The 19711-nt window shown below is 41.0% G+C and overlaps 1 protein-coding gene across 2 annotated transcripts in view; it reads right to left on the reverse strand.

The window, feature by feature from the left end:
* The window catches only part of Syt16 (synaptotagmin 16), a 149913-nt gene that overhangs the window by 19640 nt on the left and 110562 nt on the right, over positions 1 to 19711 (reverse strand). For both annotated transcript variants that reach the window (XM_027418252.2, XM_027418251.2), the window contains 3 exons: positions 13975 to 14187; positions 6670 to 6923; positions 949 to 1389 (listed from right to left, as the gene is read on the reverse strand). In XM_027418252.2, coding sequence (XP_027274053.1) covers positions 949 to 1389; positions 6670 to 6923; positions 13975 to 14187 — 908 coding nt within the window. The remainder of the gene's footprint in view (positions 1 to 948; positions 1390 to 6669; positions 6924 to 13974; positions 14188 to 19711) is intronic.

Genomic DNA, 19711 nt, shown 5'->3' on the forward strand with positions numbered 1-19711 from the left:
CCTCAATTGTCTTTTTTTTTTTTTTTCACCATCTCAAAAAACCCTCTCCTGGTCATTCAAAGCAAGCCACAGCCTCTGGAGATTTGTTTAGCAAGGCCTGCCTGTCAACACCCTCCTCTACTAGACTATGGAATAATAGCTGTCTGCTTGCCTCTGTAGCTACTTGGTTTACACAGCACAAGCCAGGAAACATCTCTGAATGAATGACTGATTGCTTGACTAACCACAGCTGCCTGATTTTTCTATATAGTTTTGTAAAAGGAGCTCTTCACATTACATGACAGATAACCACCAGCAGCAGTGGGGCTGCCCACCTCTTCAAGCTATTGAAGCCCTAGGAGTAAGATACATGGTAGGAGACCAGCCATAAAAATAGAAGGTCTTGGAAGTGCCATGCATTTGGGGGTTACTATTGTAGGATGCTTTTGAATGCTCGTTAAGAGCCTTGCCTTAGTTTAGTAATATACACCTGTAATTCTGGCACCTGGGAAGATGAAGTAATAGAATCATGAATTGGAAGACATCCTAGGTTACAGAATGGGTTTGAGGCCAGCCTGGACTACATAGTAAGACTCTTGTTTCAAGAAAACAACAACAACAAAAATAGCATGTCTGAGAATCATCACAATGTATCCTGGGAATGGGAAGAGTAGGAATGCTTATCCACTAAGTCAAAAGCCTCTCCAGGTCTTACCATGGCCTCTACCATGTTGCCACTGTCATTTCCTAAAATGAGTGGAAATTATATCCATCAAGTTATCAGGGTAACAGGCTTGAAAGACCCACTGTCTATGAAGTGCAAATTGTGGCTTATTAGTGATGAGGAGAGCCAAATGGAAAATTAAATTAACACCTATGAATTCACAAGCTGAATGTTGTAAATCAAGGCTGGCAATCCCAGATCTTTGAACACACCGCATCATTAGCAACGCCATTTAATATACTCACACTTATATTACTTCTTGGCTCCAGAACCAGAGTTACTTTCATTTCCCCTTCTGGGTGCAAGTGGCTGAGACGAAACAGCTTCTCTCCCATCATCCTCTCTCGGGTCATCTTACGGGCAGCATACAGGCGGAATCGGACAGCACAGGCAGCCACGTCTCTGGGCTCCAGCTTGGAGAAGGTGACCTTCTCCTTGAAGACAGGATTGGGCCCTCTCTGGATGTTCGTCTTACCCCTCTGTTTCTTGCTGGGCAGCAGCACTACATGAACTTGCCAAGAGTTGACACCACTTCGGTCCTTATCTGGAAGCCCCTGTGCTCTCACAATAGTCACGGTGAGCTTCTGGGTTATAGCTTTATATTCAAAGATGACATCCAGGTAACCGCACTTTGAGATAGGCTCCAAAAGCCTGGGTGGCACTTGCAGATTGGTCCCATCCTGCTCCTGTTACAAACAGGGAAAAATGAGGACTGGAAATGATGGTGACTTAGCACATTGGCAGGTTGCTGCCCTGTAGTGCTTCCTTGCCTCCCAAGCTTTCTGACTGCTAACATGTGGCCTTCTTGTGTGTTAGGAAAGGTCGGAGTGCTAAGCCCTCTCCACCAGACGTGACTTCTTGGAGGACACAGTGCCTGGCATAGGGTAAGTTTCTGAGAATGTTTTTTTAAAGAAATAAATGAACCACTTAGATTGTTCAAGTTTCGTAATGTGCACTGCCTCACAAAAAAAGTTCAAGTGCCCCCTATGGTTGAAACCAACTGATACATGAAGTCTCTAATTAAGTCAACTATCTACTATGTAAATGCCAACAGGGAACTTTAGAGTCCCCAGGAGTAATTGCTAAGCCTGGAACTGTTGTCTGCAAATCAGAACCTTCCCATAGGCAAAAAATCCCAATAGGGGGCAGAGTGGGGTCTGGAGCAACAGATCTTTCAATGTGTTTTCAAATTTCCTGAGAGAAAAGACTACCAGCTGAGCTTCTCCCCTAGTAGCTAGCTGAGTCATCCAAGGATTCTCCCTAAGTCAAGGGCTTGGGCCAGAGACTCCATTTCTGAGATGCTTGCCAGGAATGTTAGCCACAGCAAGCCCAAGCTAAGGAGATCATCCAAAGTGAAGGCTAAAGTGATGAGTCACATCAGCCAGTGAGCAAACAAGAACCAAGGGAGCTAGAAAACCTGGGTTAACTTCATGACTCTACCACTGGTTGGTTTTGTTGAGCCCTTGCAAAACTGAAAAATGTACATTAGTATATGCCTACTTACGAGAGTAGGGCTGTGAGGTTTTAGTAAGAATGAAAATCCCTCTTCAGACCAGACTCTGAATCTACTCCCTGTACTGGTATGGAGCCACCTCTTTTCAAGCATGCCTCTCTCCTTATGGAATGTCACTCTTGATCATCAATTTACTTGTAGCTACTCAGATCTGATGCCCTTACTGGGAAAACTAAAGCGAACACCATTTACTGTAATGATCATCAGACCAACAAATTATTAATTATATGAATATATTTTTTTAATTTTTCCCTGAGGGCTTGAGTCTTACCTATAACTAAAAGAGTGTCATAGTGAACCCATTCTTAATGTAAATCAGTTCTTTATTTGTGCAATTGAACTCTAGATGTTGCTAATTCAGAGATTACTTCAAAAAATTACAAAAAAATACTTCAATGTGTGCATTTATCAATGAAACTTTCCCACACAGTCATAGGGGAAGTACATGGTGCTGTAGAATCAAATGTTCTTTAGAAGCCAGGTCTGCTATTTATAAGCTCTAAAACACTGGGCAAAAAATCTAATACTTTGTATTATTTTTTTCCTCAATAGTAAAATAATGATGATACACACTACATAGGGATGCTGTGCACTTGACATATCGGAGACATCTAGTAAATCCCCTTCTCTTTTAAGATTCAAATTAGCCTGCCAAGAAAATTCCGCTTTCTTGTAAAATAAGGGAAGCTTCTTCTAGTCTTCCCCTTGTGCATGCAATCATGCATGAGCATTTCTATTCAGAGGTACTTAGTTTCAAGTGATAGCAGTCGTTGCTATAGAGACTTCTGAATACAACTGACTAGTGTATATATAATATTAGAAGCAAGTCTCCAAGGAGTTCAGCTAACTGAAAAACCAAAGCAGAATCTTTTCTTAAGCTCCTATCTTCCCTTAAAACTGCCATCTACTTAAGCCTACTCTTGATCATCTACATGGCTTGCCTAGATGTGAATAGCAATAGCTAGCGTCTTTGAAGTTGTTCTTTATGTCAGGCACCATAACAAGTCTGTTATAGACTATAAAAGGCAGCTTTTGCACACTTCCAATCCCCCTTGGCCTCAAATCTAGTTCCATTTTCCTCTACAGGCACAATTTACCTGGGCTCTAAGAAGCTGCAGACTGGCACAACCCAGTAAGCTCTTACTTTCTGCTCATACAATATAATGTTCAGCTCTCATCATTCGTCCATTGGTACCAAACTTAGAAAGTAGTCTGCTTCCCACCATGTTTGGAAGAGCTAGCATGTGCCATCTTTAATACCCCCATGCAATAAGCTTTCTCCCACTGACAAAATTATAACCTGAGCGCAGGTTATAATTTCTTGGACTATGTCCCACAGGATAACGCAATTGGCCATACTTGGTGGTGGTCAACTCAATGGAACATTCTCATCCATAACCTTTACTTTTCCCTCCTTCATTCCCTCATCCATTGAGAATGCACTCAATAGCAAGATAGGGAACAAAAGCATTCAACCTTTGGCTTTCTGTCTGGAACCCAACTAAGAAACACTGTGCTTTCTAATATTTCTATCTGCCCAATGAGCTAGTGTTTTAACATCTTTATTTCATGGGAAAGGAAACTAAAGCTAAAATGGGCTATGGAACTTATACCGTTCGAATACTGGAGTCATATGCCAGGCCAGGATCATTCGGGATTCTCACTCCCAGCTGCCTGAGAGCATACCTTACCTGGTGGTGAATAGTCAAAATCCCAAACCTTGTGTTAAGCTACATGACCTACTTCTTTCCGCTAGCCCTTTAATCATAGATGCTTCCATGTGTATTAGGCATGTGAGATGAAGATGGAAGGTTGTAGAGATGGAAGTTGGATGGCAGTACTGTAAATCCATGACCTTGCAGGCCTCTGCTCTTAATACTAAGTAGGAGTCACTAGCTTCATCATCTACTCCAATGCCAAGGTAAAAATACCCTGGTAATAAGCATCTCGCTGCACATCCATCAAGCCATCTATAATGTTCTCTGCACCTGCAGGCTTCTGAGGAGTCCTGGGCAGAGCTCTACTGCAACTGCTCTGAGAACTCTGGGCAAAGTACAGCTCTGGGAAGCATCTGGGCTCCCAGTGGGCCAATCCCAGCTGTTGCTCATGAAAACTGGGCTTCACAGCCTCTACCTGGGTTGATTTGAGACAGAGATTTGTGGAGGTTTGTATTTTCAAAGCAATTAATTATTTCAACACACATTACCTCTCACCAGGCCACCAAAGGAGCTCCTTGTATGGGTACTGTTAATACTGCTAATCTGTTTGACCTTCCTGCAAGGTAAAACACTCTTCCTTCTTATCCCCATTTGGCAGATTTTAATTAACTTCTCAAGGCCAACCAATTAATCAGTGGAAAGCAGAGATGAAAAGTGGGACACCTGGCTCTCTGCGTGTTTGAAATTTCCAGCCACCTTCCCATTGTTTTCCCTAGGTCTGCAGGAGAAAGTCAATGGTCTTAGCCAGCTGAGAGTAAACTGGAAAATCCATGATCATAGCAGGTAGTCACACCACATGAGTGCTTTCCTTCTGAGACAAAATAAATGATTCCTTGAGCTCTCCTGTCCTGATTTTCCCCTTTAAGGTGGAAATGCTTGCATCAAACTGTCAAAACCCCTGTAAGTTTAAAGATTTTCTGTCAAACTGAAAAGCCTTCCTGTTTTAGTAAGATAGTGTTGATGTCATCTTGTGGCCCAAAGTAAATGGATCCACAATATGTTCTGGATGCCAGATACTCCAGGGAAGACAAGGTTCTTAACACAGCTAAGAGACAAATAAATCAATGCTTAAGAGGCCACGCCTGTAGAGCAGCCAGTTACGGGAACTGCCTGGGCTGGATCTGAAGTTCTACAGTAGGAGCACCAAATTACAGTTTTTGTCTCAAAATAGATAGGAGGTTGAATGGCGCACATGGAGCTGTCTGGGTATTTTTGGAGTATGAGAACATTCAGTACCCTCAGCATAAGTCATCTATTAAAGCACCAGGAGGCAGGAAAATGGGAGGTTATGTGGAGAAGGCAAGTCCAAACCTAATAGCACAATTATCAGGGAGACAGCATTATCAACAGGCAGGTAAATAGTTCTGGTTTGTTTTTGCAGTGAGGGAGACAAAGGGAATATTTTTAAATATTGTGTGGGATTTGATTTGACTCTGAGCAGTGATACCATGGGAAAGCAGACTGGTATTTTGTTTCTGTCTCTTTTTTTTTTTCTTTTTAACAAAACTGATTAAACTAAGTGGCATTTGGTACCTTCATGGTAAGGATTGGCTTTAACAAGCCATAAACTAGTCATCTGAGTTTCCATTTCTGGGTCTCAGCAGAAACAGCATCATTGAGGCTCCAGTACATGCATGCAAATGAGTGCACACAGGCAATCATACATGCCCTATGTATCCCAGCTAACTTCACAACAGCAAGGCTTTGGAACATGATTTTCTACAGTGTTCTCTGTTGTTTATTTAAGCATTTACCCAATTGTGACTTTGGAGTCCTTCTAAAGAGATTCACCTCAACTTATTTTCTCTGGTTGTAGTAATCAACTCATTCTATACTCACCCCTATGTTATACTGAAGTCATACGAACACTGACTCTTAAAAGCTTAAGAGTAATTTCATCTAAATTGATTTCAAATTAGATATTAAACACCACTAGTTAACACCTCTTAATGGCAGGGAACCATTATAGAATGGGTGGAGCTCATGAAGAACAATCAGAAATGCCTATGAGATAAGACAAGTTTGTAAAACCCAGGACTATAGTAGCTGGTGTCCCTCTCCATCACCGCTGCCTTCTTTATCATCACTAGCCCTACCTCTGACATATGATAGACAAGCTTTAATTGGAAAACAGATTCATAAGCTGCATCTTCCATCAAATGTTCATTACAAAAAGCAACATCAATGGCCAGAATATTATTACTCAGCACCACCTCCCAGGCCGCCAATTCCACTCAAAACTAATCCTACAAGACCCTTGTCATTATGTCATGTGTACTTTCATTTTGAGGAACATTTACTTTAGTTAAATTCTCCAGTAATTTTTATTTTAGTAAGCATAGCTAAAGATTTGGGGTAAGATGAAACAGAATCCACTTTTCTACAAAGGAAAGCAATCAGACTCTCTTGGAAGATCTGAAAGCCCCTTTGTAGGAGACTAACCCTGAGAAGGCTCTTTTCCTGATAGCCCTTCTCTGTTCTTCCCACCACATTCTTCTGCTGCTTCCATTTTGAAAGAATTTATCTGTGATTATTGTATTGCTCTTCACAGAGGCTCTGGTCACTGAGACAAAGTTTGTTTCAAATAGAAGGTTTTATAGACCAGGCAATACTTCCTTTCTGGAGACATCAGGTAAGGAGGAGGGAAGGAAATTAGTGAGTGCATGGCACTAAAACAAAGAATAGAAAACAACTTGCTAAAAACAGAAAAAGAAAAAAGAAAGGAAACAACTTGCCTCTGAACTCCACATAGAGGAGCTGTGAGTGGCATAGGGATCTTCAAAGTCCCGGTTAGTAAAAGCTGTCTCCGTCTCCAGGATGCCATCTGCACAAGGACGACTGAGGCTTCGGACCAGACCAGTCTCTTGATGACAAGGGTCATGGTGGCCGGTGTCTCTGCTCTTATAAGGAGACTGTGGATGAGTAGGGATGGGATGATCTTCATAAGACAGAATCTCAGAGTAACTGAGTTGGCTGGTTCCATCCAAATCTAAATTTGCAATAAAAAATTGTTTCAAATGTATTATATTTTCATACCTATTGAGCTAGAGAAATTGAACAATTGTAGCCATGACAATCAGAACCACAGCAACAAAACTTATAATAATAACATCTGCAAAGACAATACCATACCACCTGCATGACAGATAAACAGTGCCCTTGTACTCAAAGAGACTATTAGCTCACTGTGTGAGATAAAAGTAGGCTTAATATTTTATGCATGTGTATATGTCTGTTTGTGTAAACTGAAGAGCATGCATATGTGTGGGCATGCCTGTGTGTATGTGTGTATGACTGTGTATACTGATGAGCATATATAATTGGTGGCACACATATGAAAGCTGAAGGACAACATCTGTTGTCATTCTTAAGACTACAAGTCACCCTTTTTAAGACAGGTATCTCATTGGATAAGGGATCACCAATTCAACTACACTGGCTGACCCATCCCTGGAATTACAAGCACACAACATTACACTACACTTTTTTATGTGGGAACCTGACACTTGACACAGGTCCCTGTTCTTACAAAGCAAGTTCTTTATAAACTCAGACACCCCCTGATCTGGTTTAATACTACTTACTCTTAATAACATGAGTACAAAGAATGGGTATTTATGCCAGGCAGTGGTGGTGCACACCTTTAATCCCAGCACTCTGGAGGCAGAGGCAGGTGGATCTCTGAGTTCAAAGCCAGCCTGGTTACAGAGTAAGTATAAGGACAGCTAGGGCAATACAGAGAAACCCTATCTTGAAAAAAAATGGATATTTATGTTGAAATAAATGCATTGGAGCTGATATCCTCAAGACTTTAGAGATGGTTCTAGAAAGCAAATACATGGAGAACACATGGCCTCCACACTCTCTGCTCCTCCTCTGTCTTCTGCATTTACCAGATTACTCTATGCCCCAAAGGCTTCAGTGGGAACCGAGTATGGTAGTAAAGGTCACCCAGAAGGCCAGTACTGAGGAGGCTGAGGCAGGGGGATCATGGGCTTAAGGCCAGCCTGAACTACAGGGGGAAAATGTCTTTAAAAAAAAAAAAACTTGAAATCTTAATAAAAGCAAAAGCTTCTGTCTTTGAGCCTCAGAAGTTCTAAAGTCTGAACAATATTATGAACCTGAAAAATGTTCATATTTTCTGAACACTTACTTTCTTACATAAACATATTTTAAGAAGCCATCAGCAGGTCATTGAAGATGTAAAATAGTATCTAACAGCAGCAGGTTTTCCCCATAAATATCAGATTCTCACCTGCCTGGCCTGAACTTGATTCTTCCAATCCACTAAACCCCAGTTTCAAAGCGTCCCATCCACTTCTGTTCTCACTGTATAATTCTCTTCTCTCCTCTCCTCTCTGTCTTGTCCACTTGGGGGCCAATCAATTTCCGAACTATCCCTGACGCCTTCAGGCCACATCTCTCTCTCTCTCTCTCTCTCTCTCTCTCTCTCTCTCTCTCTCTCTCTCTCTCTCTCTCTCCTTTTCTCCCCTTCTGAAGCTATCTGAGCAGAGGGTGATCTGGTAACTGTGGAAGACAGAGAAGCACTGAGTGAGGAGACCACGTGCTCTCCACACTACTTGTTTGGTTTCTAGAACCACCTCTAGGTTATCAACTCCAATGGATTTGTTTTAACCTTTTAAAATATGTATCCATTCTTTATATTCATATTATTAAGATGTATTAAATTAAGGCTTGGGATATCTGAGTTGATAAAAGACTTTCTTTGTAAATACAGGGACCTAGGTCCAATGCCCAGCACCCATAGAAAAACCGTTAGTGTAGTGTTTTTCTTTCTCATTCTCTCTCCCTTTGTCCTGTTCTTCTCCTCATCTTTCCTCTCCTCTCCCATATCTCCCACAATCCTATTCATCCCATTCATTCCTCTCAGTGTCAGCAAACAAAGCAAACCTGACAGGTTCCTCCCAAGCAACAGCTTCAACTCTGACTTCCCCAACCCAGTTAAGATGTCTCATTTTAGCCCCCAGTCTCTCTCTCAATATTCCTCAAATGATGAAAGAGCTGGAAGTTTACTGCTTGGTTTTAATGTTAACTTGACACAAGCTAGAATTACCAGAGAGGAAGGAGCCTCAGCTGAGAAAATGCCTCCATGAGATCTAGCTGAAAGACTTTTTCTCAATTAGTGATCAATGGAGGAAGGCCCAGCCCTGGGTTCCATGATTCTTGGTTCTATAAGAAAGCAGACTAGGCAAGTCAGTAAGCAGCATCCCTCTAAGGTCTCTATCAGCTCAGCCTCCAGGATCCTACACTGTTTGAGTCTCTGTGCTGACTTCCTTTGGTGATGAACAGCAATGTGGAAGTATAAGCTGAATAAACCCTTTCCTCCTCAACTTGCTTTTTGGTCATGGTGTTTTGCTGTAGCAATAGAAACCCTAACTAATACAGGCAACAAAAAGACATCTCTAGTTCAGCTCTTATGTGCCCTAGAAGTTCCTGAGTCTAGGAACTTCAACTGTAGCATATGCTCCAAGAAGGTGTAAACACACATAATCTGTATCTGCTGCTGCATTTCCACTACACCATTTGAATAACTTTCCAGAGTAGTCATGTAGTATATATTTGAAGCAGTCAGGTGGGAAGTAATGTGGAATCTTAGTGACAGTAGCTAACTAGGGTATATAGGACTGATATATACATTGATTCAAGCTTAAAATATATACTACAGGACTTGTAAATGGCTCACGGGCTAAAATACTTGTCATGCAATCATAAGTACTAGAGTTTGAATGCCCAGAACCCACATAAATATTAGATGAGCATGATGGCACATCTGTAATTCCAGTGTCCAAGTGGCAGGGACAAAGTATTCCCAGAAGAAGCTGACTGGCTAGACTAGGCTTATATAGCAAACTCTGAGTTTGACTGAAAGATCCTGCCTCAATAACTAAAGTAGAGAATGACCAAGAAGTCTCTCAATATCAGCATCGAACCCCCACAGACATGTTCACATATACATGCATACATACATACATACATACATACATACATACATACACACACTTGAGAATACACATACATATACACACATATATTCATTCTCATGTGTATTTTTTAAGAATACTATTCATGTAGACCAGATTTGCGCAACCTTGGACTCTGAATTGATCATTTTTAAAAACCACACCAGTCATTGAAAAACGTCTCTCTGTTGTGTTATTCTTAAATATTCAGTCCAGGAGCCTTGGAAACACTTTCACAGGATACCACAAAAAAAAGTTACATTCATACTTTCAGTTGTTTGGCAAAAACACTTCTTTAAATGCTACAGAAAAAAATGACAGAATGAGGGAAACTCCTCATGCAAAAACCTACAACAATAAAGCAGGATTTTCTCCTAAGTCTCTAATTAGCACAAACATTCCTCACATACATGAACAGTGAGATGTCCTATTAAACAGTGGGCCATCTATCAATGTGTGCAGTACCCAGCAGGACTTCAGCACAAAATCTAACTTTGCCAAGAAATTATCCCCATAAAATTGTCTCATGACTTTAACTCCCATGGTGATAATACCTAGATCAGTAATGTGGGACTTTCAACAGCTACATTAAGCCTTGAAACGTTATTCATAACTGAAAAAATAGAACTATATTAATGTAACAAAGCATTTTCCATGACAGACAATCAAGGGATGAATTAGAAAATCAGGTCCGGGCTACAAGTCAAGGAGCAACAAGAAGGGAAGGAAATGGTGGGTCACCTTCTACACAACAGAAAGATTCCCTTGCCTTTAAATGACAGAGGGCCACACCACCTTAAACACATATGCAAAGGTGACAGCCTAGTGTCAGAGAAATTATATGCCAGAATTATGCCACATCAAATATATTTTTGTGGTCAGATAAAGTATTCAAGTTATTTATTTTATGGGTCACTTTAATGAGAAGCTCTATTATCCAATTACTGTCTTCCATACTCTATATCTAGCCATATATAAATATTGCCATGTAATATACACAGTGCTCCACCTGCATGATATCTTAAATGGGTTATGGATGCCAATTATTCAAACACTAATAGGAATTAATACGACACTATTTTGCAGGTATGACTGAGTTGGAGACAGTTAGTTGAAAGGTCAGAAGAGGACTGAGGCTTCCCTGGAGAAGAAATTGCATATAAGAATGGAAGTTCCAGCTCATACGTAAGAGATTGCGTCTACTTCCTTACAGCCTTCTCCACATATCAGCTAATCCTTTTCAATAAATCTCTTGAAATCCATATATATATATATATATACATGTATATATATGTGTGTGTGTGTGTGTGTGTGTGTGAATGTATGTGTGTGTGTTCCTAGTTGTATTTCTCTGTTAGTAACATCACTCCAAACAAAGCTGGCTATAGACCCAGGGGATATCAGTTGTTTAAATGAAATGAAGAAAAGGGTATCTTTTCATAAAACATGTCACTGGGTATACCCAACCTTTTGACATTGTCATCATCTACAGAATTCACACTCAATAAGTCCATAATAGCATTATGAATACTTTTATGTCTCATAATATTTTAAATAAGTTAATTATTTTGCATTTGGGCCACATGTATAGCTCTCCTGGGCCACATGTAGCCCATGGCCTGCAGTTAGATATGCTGATAAGGAGCAGCTATTCTTAATTAGCTTGCAGGTTACTGCTCGAAACAAACAAAAAAAAAAAGCAGCCCCAATAAGTCAACAATTACGTTATAGGCTCACACTCAGCCTGGAAACAAAGCCTTTCATTACAAGAAAAAAAAGTCACGAACTTTACAGGTAAATGAATGGAAGTAACTTAGACCCAGAAAGCCAAACACTGCATGTTCTCTTTTATTGGAGGCTCCTAGATCCATATCTTGACATGTGAACATATATTATTAGCTACACACTATTGTATACTAGTAACTACAGAAACCAGGAAAGAAAAATGGGACCACTGCTAGGATATGGAGTGTGAGGAAGCAATAGAGATGGGAATATCAGATCACAAGTGTTCTAATCAAGAAAATGGGTAAAGGGGGCTTAGGGAATGGAAGGAAGGCAAATACAGAAGATGGCTGGAGGAAGGTAAAGGGAAGTGGCAGGATATAAGTGACGATCTGATAGGGGAAAGGGGGGAAGAGGGGCTCTTTATGGAAGGAGGAGGGAGGTAAACACAAAAGAAGGTTAATGAAGCATTGCCAAAGAGGAGTCAAAAAGAATGTAATGGAGAAGAGTGCTGTAAAAGATGTCTGCTGGCCATAATATGGCCGTTGCACTCAGGCACTCAGAGCATCAGCTCTTACCTACATGAGACCTGAACAAGATCAAGCCAGTCATCATTGTAGTATGGATGGGGGAGGGGTCTGAAAGACTTCAATCCTAGTTAAGGAGCTACAGCAGATGACAGCTGCTGGTGGAAGAGGAGTCACTGCTCACTGAAGTTGTAGCCACTGTAAGTTGCCCGTGCTCCTGCTAACCGTCTTACCACCATGTTCATGTGCGCAGCACTAATTGGACTCAGTTGGTTAGAAAAAGAGAGGATATAAAGCTGGGGGAGTTGCTGGAGCAGAGGAGTTGGAAGTGGATATGATCAAAATGTATTGGATACATTTATGAAATTCTCAAAGAATAAATTAAATATTTAATTAAAGAATGCATTGACAACCATGTGACGCAACACTAAATCAGATGGAAAAATTGTGGTTTGGAATACACTGCTGATGACTTCATAAGGAATCAACCATGATCTCACTTAAGGGAAGCATAGGGTGAGCTACCTGCAGCTCATTCTAAGTGAAGATTTCCCTTGGATTTCAAACATTTAATTTTACTGTCCAATACTCTAATACATTTTTAAACACAAAGAATTGTCTATAATTAAGCTGAAACTAAGTAAAATAAAATAGCTAAACAGAAATTAGGTGAACTATAAAGAAAATTTCATTCTTTAATCTTCAAATAATTCCACTGTTATAATGATGAATGAAAAAATGGTAGGAAAAGAAGCAATGCAAACATTAATCTTTCCATAGCTTTAGTGGCCTCAAATTTAGCATGTGGCTATTTCTATAAAACCCTTTGGATTTTCTTCATAATTTACAGTAATTCATTCAATGTTGTAGACTTGTCCTCTGCCTAATAGATAGAATTTTATCTTTTCTATCACTGCCTGTCAAAAATTCAGAATGACTAGTTCTGACAAGGATATGTTACTGTGGATTCCAGGAAGGTAAGGCAGGGTGGCTGGCTCCATTCTCAGAGCCTTGACCATTTATATAAATCAGACCCGAGACGCCCAGGCTTCTGGGAAATGGGGCCATTAGCTTTAGAATTAAACAAGCTACTCCCAGGGAATCAACTACTATTAACTTTCATTAGCCAGCATTTGCCTGCTTGGTGGGAAGAAAGGAATGCAAAGTGGAACACTGGGGAACAGGAGAGAGTTGGGGGGAGCAGAGGATCTGCAGCCATTTATGTTGTGGTTTGTTAAAAACAGATCATGTTGGTTTGTGTCAATAAGTCTAACTGCATGATGAACAGCAAGCTTTTCCTGCCCCCCAAGCAGGGTCCTGTTGGCTAGTTGAGCCTGTGTTCTTTTTCTACGTGTCCTATTTTCATTGCCAAGTCAAAAATCTCTCTTTTACCATGTCTCAGTTCCTCCATTCTCCTCTTCCTCTGTCTGGATTTAATGACATGGAAGATGCAATGCCCTCATTGCTACAGCTGCCACATGCCCCATGAGAGAGAAAGAAGACTGCAGAGCACAGATAACTGTAAGCAGAGATGAAGCTAGATGGTGCACACTTTCTCTAGTCTTTTATCAACCGCATTTCCAAGACTCTTCCCCAGTCCAACAGCTATCTCTCTTTGGGACTCTGAGCATGAACATGATGAGAAGCACCAAGAAATGCTACACTATCCTTTGTGGATTCTTTCCCCAGTTCCATGGTTTATTCCCATCCCTGGGCTCTTAGATACAAGGATAAGTATTTATTCACCAGCATTCTTACCATTGACCATCCCTGCCTAGAGGAGGGAGAAACAAGCTGCAATGAGTACCTTCACAAGCAGACACTTCAGCGCTATCTTCTTGGTGGATGGACAGCAAATGGTTGCGTTTTGTTTTCGGCTCCAACTCTGTTGTCTTTCCTTTCTCCAATGTTCCCGTACGAAAACTCTGGGATCGGGACACAGTGATCTCAAACTGCTTGATTACGTCTTCATCACTCTCAGAAGATGTGGACGGCTCTTCATCATCCCCAAAACTGTTCACTGGGAGTAAACAAGAGTCATGAGTCTCCTATGTGGCTCTGTGATCCAACACAGAGAGAGACAAACCAGGAAAAGGAGGAAAGACATGGGTGGTAGCCTGAATGGAACAAGCTCAAACCAGATAGAAAGGATTTAAAGTCCTCTGAAACAGAAATCTGGACCAAAGGGATAGCACTTGGAGTAAGTAGAAAGAGATGGCTGGTACCCAGAAGAAAATGGTAGGACACCCATCATTGGCACAATACCAGCCTGAGACATAGCTCTGGCCAATGGTGCTACTGGTGGTGATGGTGCATATAACCATAACAGGAAAAGCAGGACTGTTACAGGCACATTTGCCCAGTGCAGTTCTTTGGAAAAAGTACACTTTGTCTTGTTGCATTTATAAAAACACACAGAGCCAAGCCCTACTTCCAAGGAGAGATATTTGCAGCTGGGATTTTACAAAGGCTCCCCTGCTTTGAGGAGAGATCACTGTGTGTATGCATTTCTACCCATTTGAATCACAAATGTTCTAAATGTTTCTCAACTCAACCCAAATTACTGTTTTTAATGTATTTTACTGGGGCTGGGGAGATAGCTTGGTGGTTAATGTGTTTGCCATGCATGCATGAAGACCTAAGTCTGAATCCCCAGCAGCAGTGTAAAAAGCCAAGTGTACCAGCATGCACTTGGAACCTCAGAACTGCTGGGGGTGGGAGGGACTTAGGCAGATCCCTGGAGCTTGCTGGTTAATAGGTCTAGCCGACTCATAATCTCCAGGTTCAGTAAAAGGCCCTGCTTTAAAAAAAATGAGACAGAGGATGATAAAGTAAGACATCTGATATCAACCTCAGGTCTCCACAGGAGCGAACAGGCATGGACATGAGCAACTGCACTGTGTGTGTGTGTGTGTGTGTGTGTGTGTGTGTGTGTGTGTGTGTGTACATACACATTTGCATATATTATTGGTATAATTGAGGTTTATGTGATATTATGGGTAAGAGAGAGAAAAATGGTTCTGTAGTAAGAAAAAATGACCTATTTTCTCAAATCCCTACCTGTTTAATATGTGAGAAGAGAGACTAAAATCTACTTATGTAATAAAACTCTCCAGTACAATACAGCATATTAACTAGACCCTCTGGCTGTGCTTTAACGCTCTAAATTTTAGCCTTCGTATCTGCTATGTTATAGCCTCCCCGTTCCCTCCCCCACACAACTCTGCAAAGCCTATATCTTTGTTTTTATACATTGGACTCTCTTTTTTTATTTTCTACATAAGTGGGATCATGCAATGTAATTCTTCCTGTGTCTGGCTTATTTCACTTGGTGTGACATTTTCCTGGTCTGTCCACATTGTGCCAAATGGGAAATCCAGTCCATTTTAAGGCTAAATGATACACTTTTTTAAATGTGTGTATACACACACATACATGCACAAGTATTCTTTAGCTTTCTGTCACTTAGAAACACAAGCTGTTTCAATATCATTACACTATAATGAACAGATATCTTGTTATGAGATGGTTTTTATCCTCCTGTGAGTGTATTCTCTGAAGAAGGATGACTGGGTCATACAGTAGCTCCAATTTGCTTTTCTATAAGACCCTCCATTCTGTCTGCTCCAATAGCTTCACCAGCCAAGATTCCTACCAACAGAAAACTAGCCCCCCCCCCCGTTTCTTTTTCCTTGGTTTTTCTGAGCATAGTCATGTTAGTGAGACACCACTGAAATTATTTGTGCATTTTTCCCACCAGCACACCTGCAGTCCTTCAATCTCTTCAACATACCAAGAATGCTTAGGATTTTGAGTTCTTAGCCTCTGTTGTTCCTTCTGCCTCCCTGCCTCCCATGGACTTTTACAATCCTGGCTCCTTCCCATTCAGGTCTCAGACTGACTGTCCCTTCATTCTGAAAGCATCCTTGATGGTCCTGCCTTGACTAGCTCTCATCTCCATCCCCTCTTCTCCTCTAGAACATCTATAAAAATAAGCCTGTCACTTCCCTTCTGTTGTTAACTGATATCATCCTATTATGTAAAACATGCCAGTTACATGGTAAGTACAAATGATTGTTAAATATTGAGCATTTGTGAATACCCAGTGTTGTCCCAAGCCTGAGCTCCCACATACACCTTCATGTACTGGCCTCTGTTACCAAATGCTCATATCATATCCAGTCTCCCGTCTAGACTAATTAAGAATGTAACTCATTTTGAGGTTAATACCTCGATGGCACATCTTTCAGAATATTCTTCCTTTACCCATTAAATCAGGCTTAGGGCTCCTTCCATGTGCTATAAAGTCATTCTTGTTTTTTTGTTTGTTTGTTTGTTTTGTTTTGCTTTTTTTTTTACCTTACCAGTACCATTCCTACAATATGGAGGAATTACTGTTTCTTGGGACCCTGTCTTGGAAGAGAAAAGAAGGAAGGAGAGAAGAGGATGGAAGAGACAAGATGAAGGGAAGTAGGGGAGAAGGAAGGAAAGGGGTAAGTCAGACAGAAGTCCAACAACAGCTGCAGATTTGCTACCAAAAAGGGTCTAGACACATATTTGAGTCAAAGCAGGCTGACCTGGAGCCCCACAGCCCAGAGTTGCAGAGTAATGGGTGTAGGGGAGGCCCTTACAATGTTTGTTCATATTAGCAGCTACTGTGGCTAAGTCCCTTAACCACTCAGGTCCTGTGTCCTTTGTTTTGGGTCATTTTTAATGTCTCTGTCATTTCCCCACTATTTTTGTAAGCACTCAGCTGCTCCAAGTCCATTACTGCTGACTGATGGGCATCAATATTCAATGTTTCTTGCGGATCTCCATGGAGCATCTGATCCATGAACAAGAGAACACATTTATTTCACCTCAGTGTTACTGGCTCTTTATAGAACTATGTTAGAACTAGAAAAATCTGTTCACAGAAATTGTATCTGTCGTTAAATACTTCAATAAGCTGTACAGATAGCATTCCACAAGAAAACCACAACAATGAATAGGCTCTTCATGCCTGCATGTATTGGGCCTGGTATTCTGGTATGGTATAGATCATTGCATGAAGGAGAGAGCCAAAAGTCGGCAGGGATACAATAAAAGTCCCAATATCTTAGAGTGCAGCACCAGCTAAGAACTTTGGAGGTAGCCAAGAGGACAAGACATATGGGAGGCATGGTTGACCTAGATATCCATTAGCACTCTTCCCAACTCTGCGATTCTATTTGGATATTTAAGCCAGTTTTTAAAATTTAAATAATCACAAGTCATTCATTTCAGATACACATGCCAATGTAGGCTATTTCCCTATCTAGATGATTATTAATGATAATTAAAATATATGCATGCACGCACGCACGCACGCACACGCGCGCGCGCGCACACACACACACACACACACACACACACACACAGACCCCTTGATATTTTCCCCAGGGGGTCACTGGCCATCTACAGAGCAAGGCTTCTCTTTGATTTAATAATCATATAGTAACTATAACAACTACCATATCCTCTACATCCAATCTTCTTGGAACTTTGTATAGTCTATTTACTCATCATAGACTATTATTATCCCATGGAACAGATAAACAATGACAGAAAAAAGTGAGTTGTGTAAGAAAACAAAGTTAGGAAAGCAACAAAGCTGGAACTTGAACACAGAACCTCTATTCCTAAACATTTTACATATCATCAGATGTCATCACATTGGGAAATAGAACCATATCCAGACTACTCTTTGAATGAAGAAAGAGCTTTGCCATTCAGCCTTAATTCTGCTCCCTCTCTGCTAGATGAAAGAGAAGAGCAATGAGAATGGCAATGAGTGCCCGCATGAACAGGCTGCAAGATAACTGGCCTGTCACTCTGCATCTGATTTAAATCTAAGTGCACCTGCTACTCAAAGCCTTACTTCCCAAGGGTCTTGGAGCATTCTCAGTCTAAAAAGGAAACCTGCAATCACTCCTGAATGACACTGGGCAGTGACAGTGACAAAAGCAATCCAACATTCAGCTTTCAGCAGGGTTGTGGTGGTTTGAATAGAAAGGGTCCCCATAGGCTCATAGATTTGAATGCTTGGTCCTCATGGAGTGGCACCATTAGGAGGTGTGGCCTTGCCAGAGTAGGTGTGGCCTTGTTGGAGGAACTAGCTACTGGGGGTAGGCTTTGAGGTTTCAAATCCTCAAGTCAGGAGTCTTTCTCTCTTTCTGATGCTTGCTGAGACAGAGAACATTCAGCTTCTCTCCAGCACCATGTCTGACTGCATGCTGCCATGCTTCCCACCATGACAATATGGACTAAACGTCTGCACTATGAGCCAGCCCCAGTTAAATGGGTTTTTTTTCCATAAGAGTTGCCATGATCATGGTGTCTCTTCAAGGCAACAGAACCATGACTAAGACAAGCATTGAGGCATTCCTCTAGCACTTGGCAGACATTCACTTATTTACTCCACATAATGGCCCAATGAAATCATTATTGTTAACACACCCATTTGATGAAGGAGGACCTAAGGCTTAGTGTCAGTCAGTCACAGTTTCAAATAGGAATTCAAGATTCAAGCCCAAGCTGTCTTACTCCAAAGACTTCCTCAAGAGAAACAAAGTCCATCTTCTTAAATCTTGTGTAAACTGTGCATTCTCACTAGGAAAATGAAATCACATTTTTGAGCTGGAAAAGGACTCTTAGGAGCATCCATTTCCCACTTTAAGAGGGAACATCATTAGCTCATGATCAGCCCAAGCTAGGACCAATTCCAGTTCCCCAGTATTTGCAATGAACTGTGTGGCCACACAACTCTCCAGTCTTTCTTCCTAATGATTTTCCCCCAAAATTCAAATTTTGATTATTATCTGCTTAAATGATCCATTTACCTGCCTTTAAATAAAACTACGTCAACAACTAAATAGCTGGTCTAGGTTTCACTTAATTTAATCTCTGAAAAAAATTAGTCTCCGATAAATTATGACACTTAAAAGAAAAGGTAGTGCGAATTTCAAGTTCGAATTCCTTTCGAGATGCATGTCTGAAAATAGTACAGAGGTAGGTTTTTACTAAAATCTTGATTCCTGTAGCAATTAGCCTGCCAATGTGACAGGAAAAAAAATACTCCATAATTATCTTGGGTGTAGATAAATTACTTTGATATGTGTTCATCTTCAAACTAAAGTTCTGTTTGTCTCATTCAACCAGAATGTCAATAGATCGTTGATAGCTGTCACAGAGGACTATCTAAGGCAAATTACCACCATCTTTGGGAGTTCAGCTGAGCCCGCTCACCAAAGATCCTTATAGTGGGGTTTGTTAACCATTGAGAGTCCCTCAAAGAAAGGGGGGGCAGAGAGAGTCACAGGGCCATTGCTTAAGTATCTAGACACCTACCACAACAAGCTGTATAAAATTCTGCCTTAATTGCATGCAGCAATTGCCTCAGGGAGGGTTTCCATGCATGGCCTAGGGGAGGAGATAGGGAATGTAATTGAGAAAGAATTAGGAGGGAGGCCTCAACCTATACAACTACATGACATTCCTCATTCCCCATGAACAAGAGAACACAT

The sequence above is a fragment of the Cricetulus griseus genome, chromosome 5 (genome assembly GCF_003668045.3).
Source record: "Cricetulus griseus strain 17A/GY chromosome 5, alternate assembly CriGri-PICRH-1.0, whole genome shotgun sequence".
NCBI lineage: Eukaryota > Metazoa > Chordata > Mammalia > Rodentia > Cricetidae > Cricetulus > Cricetulus griseus.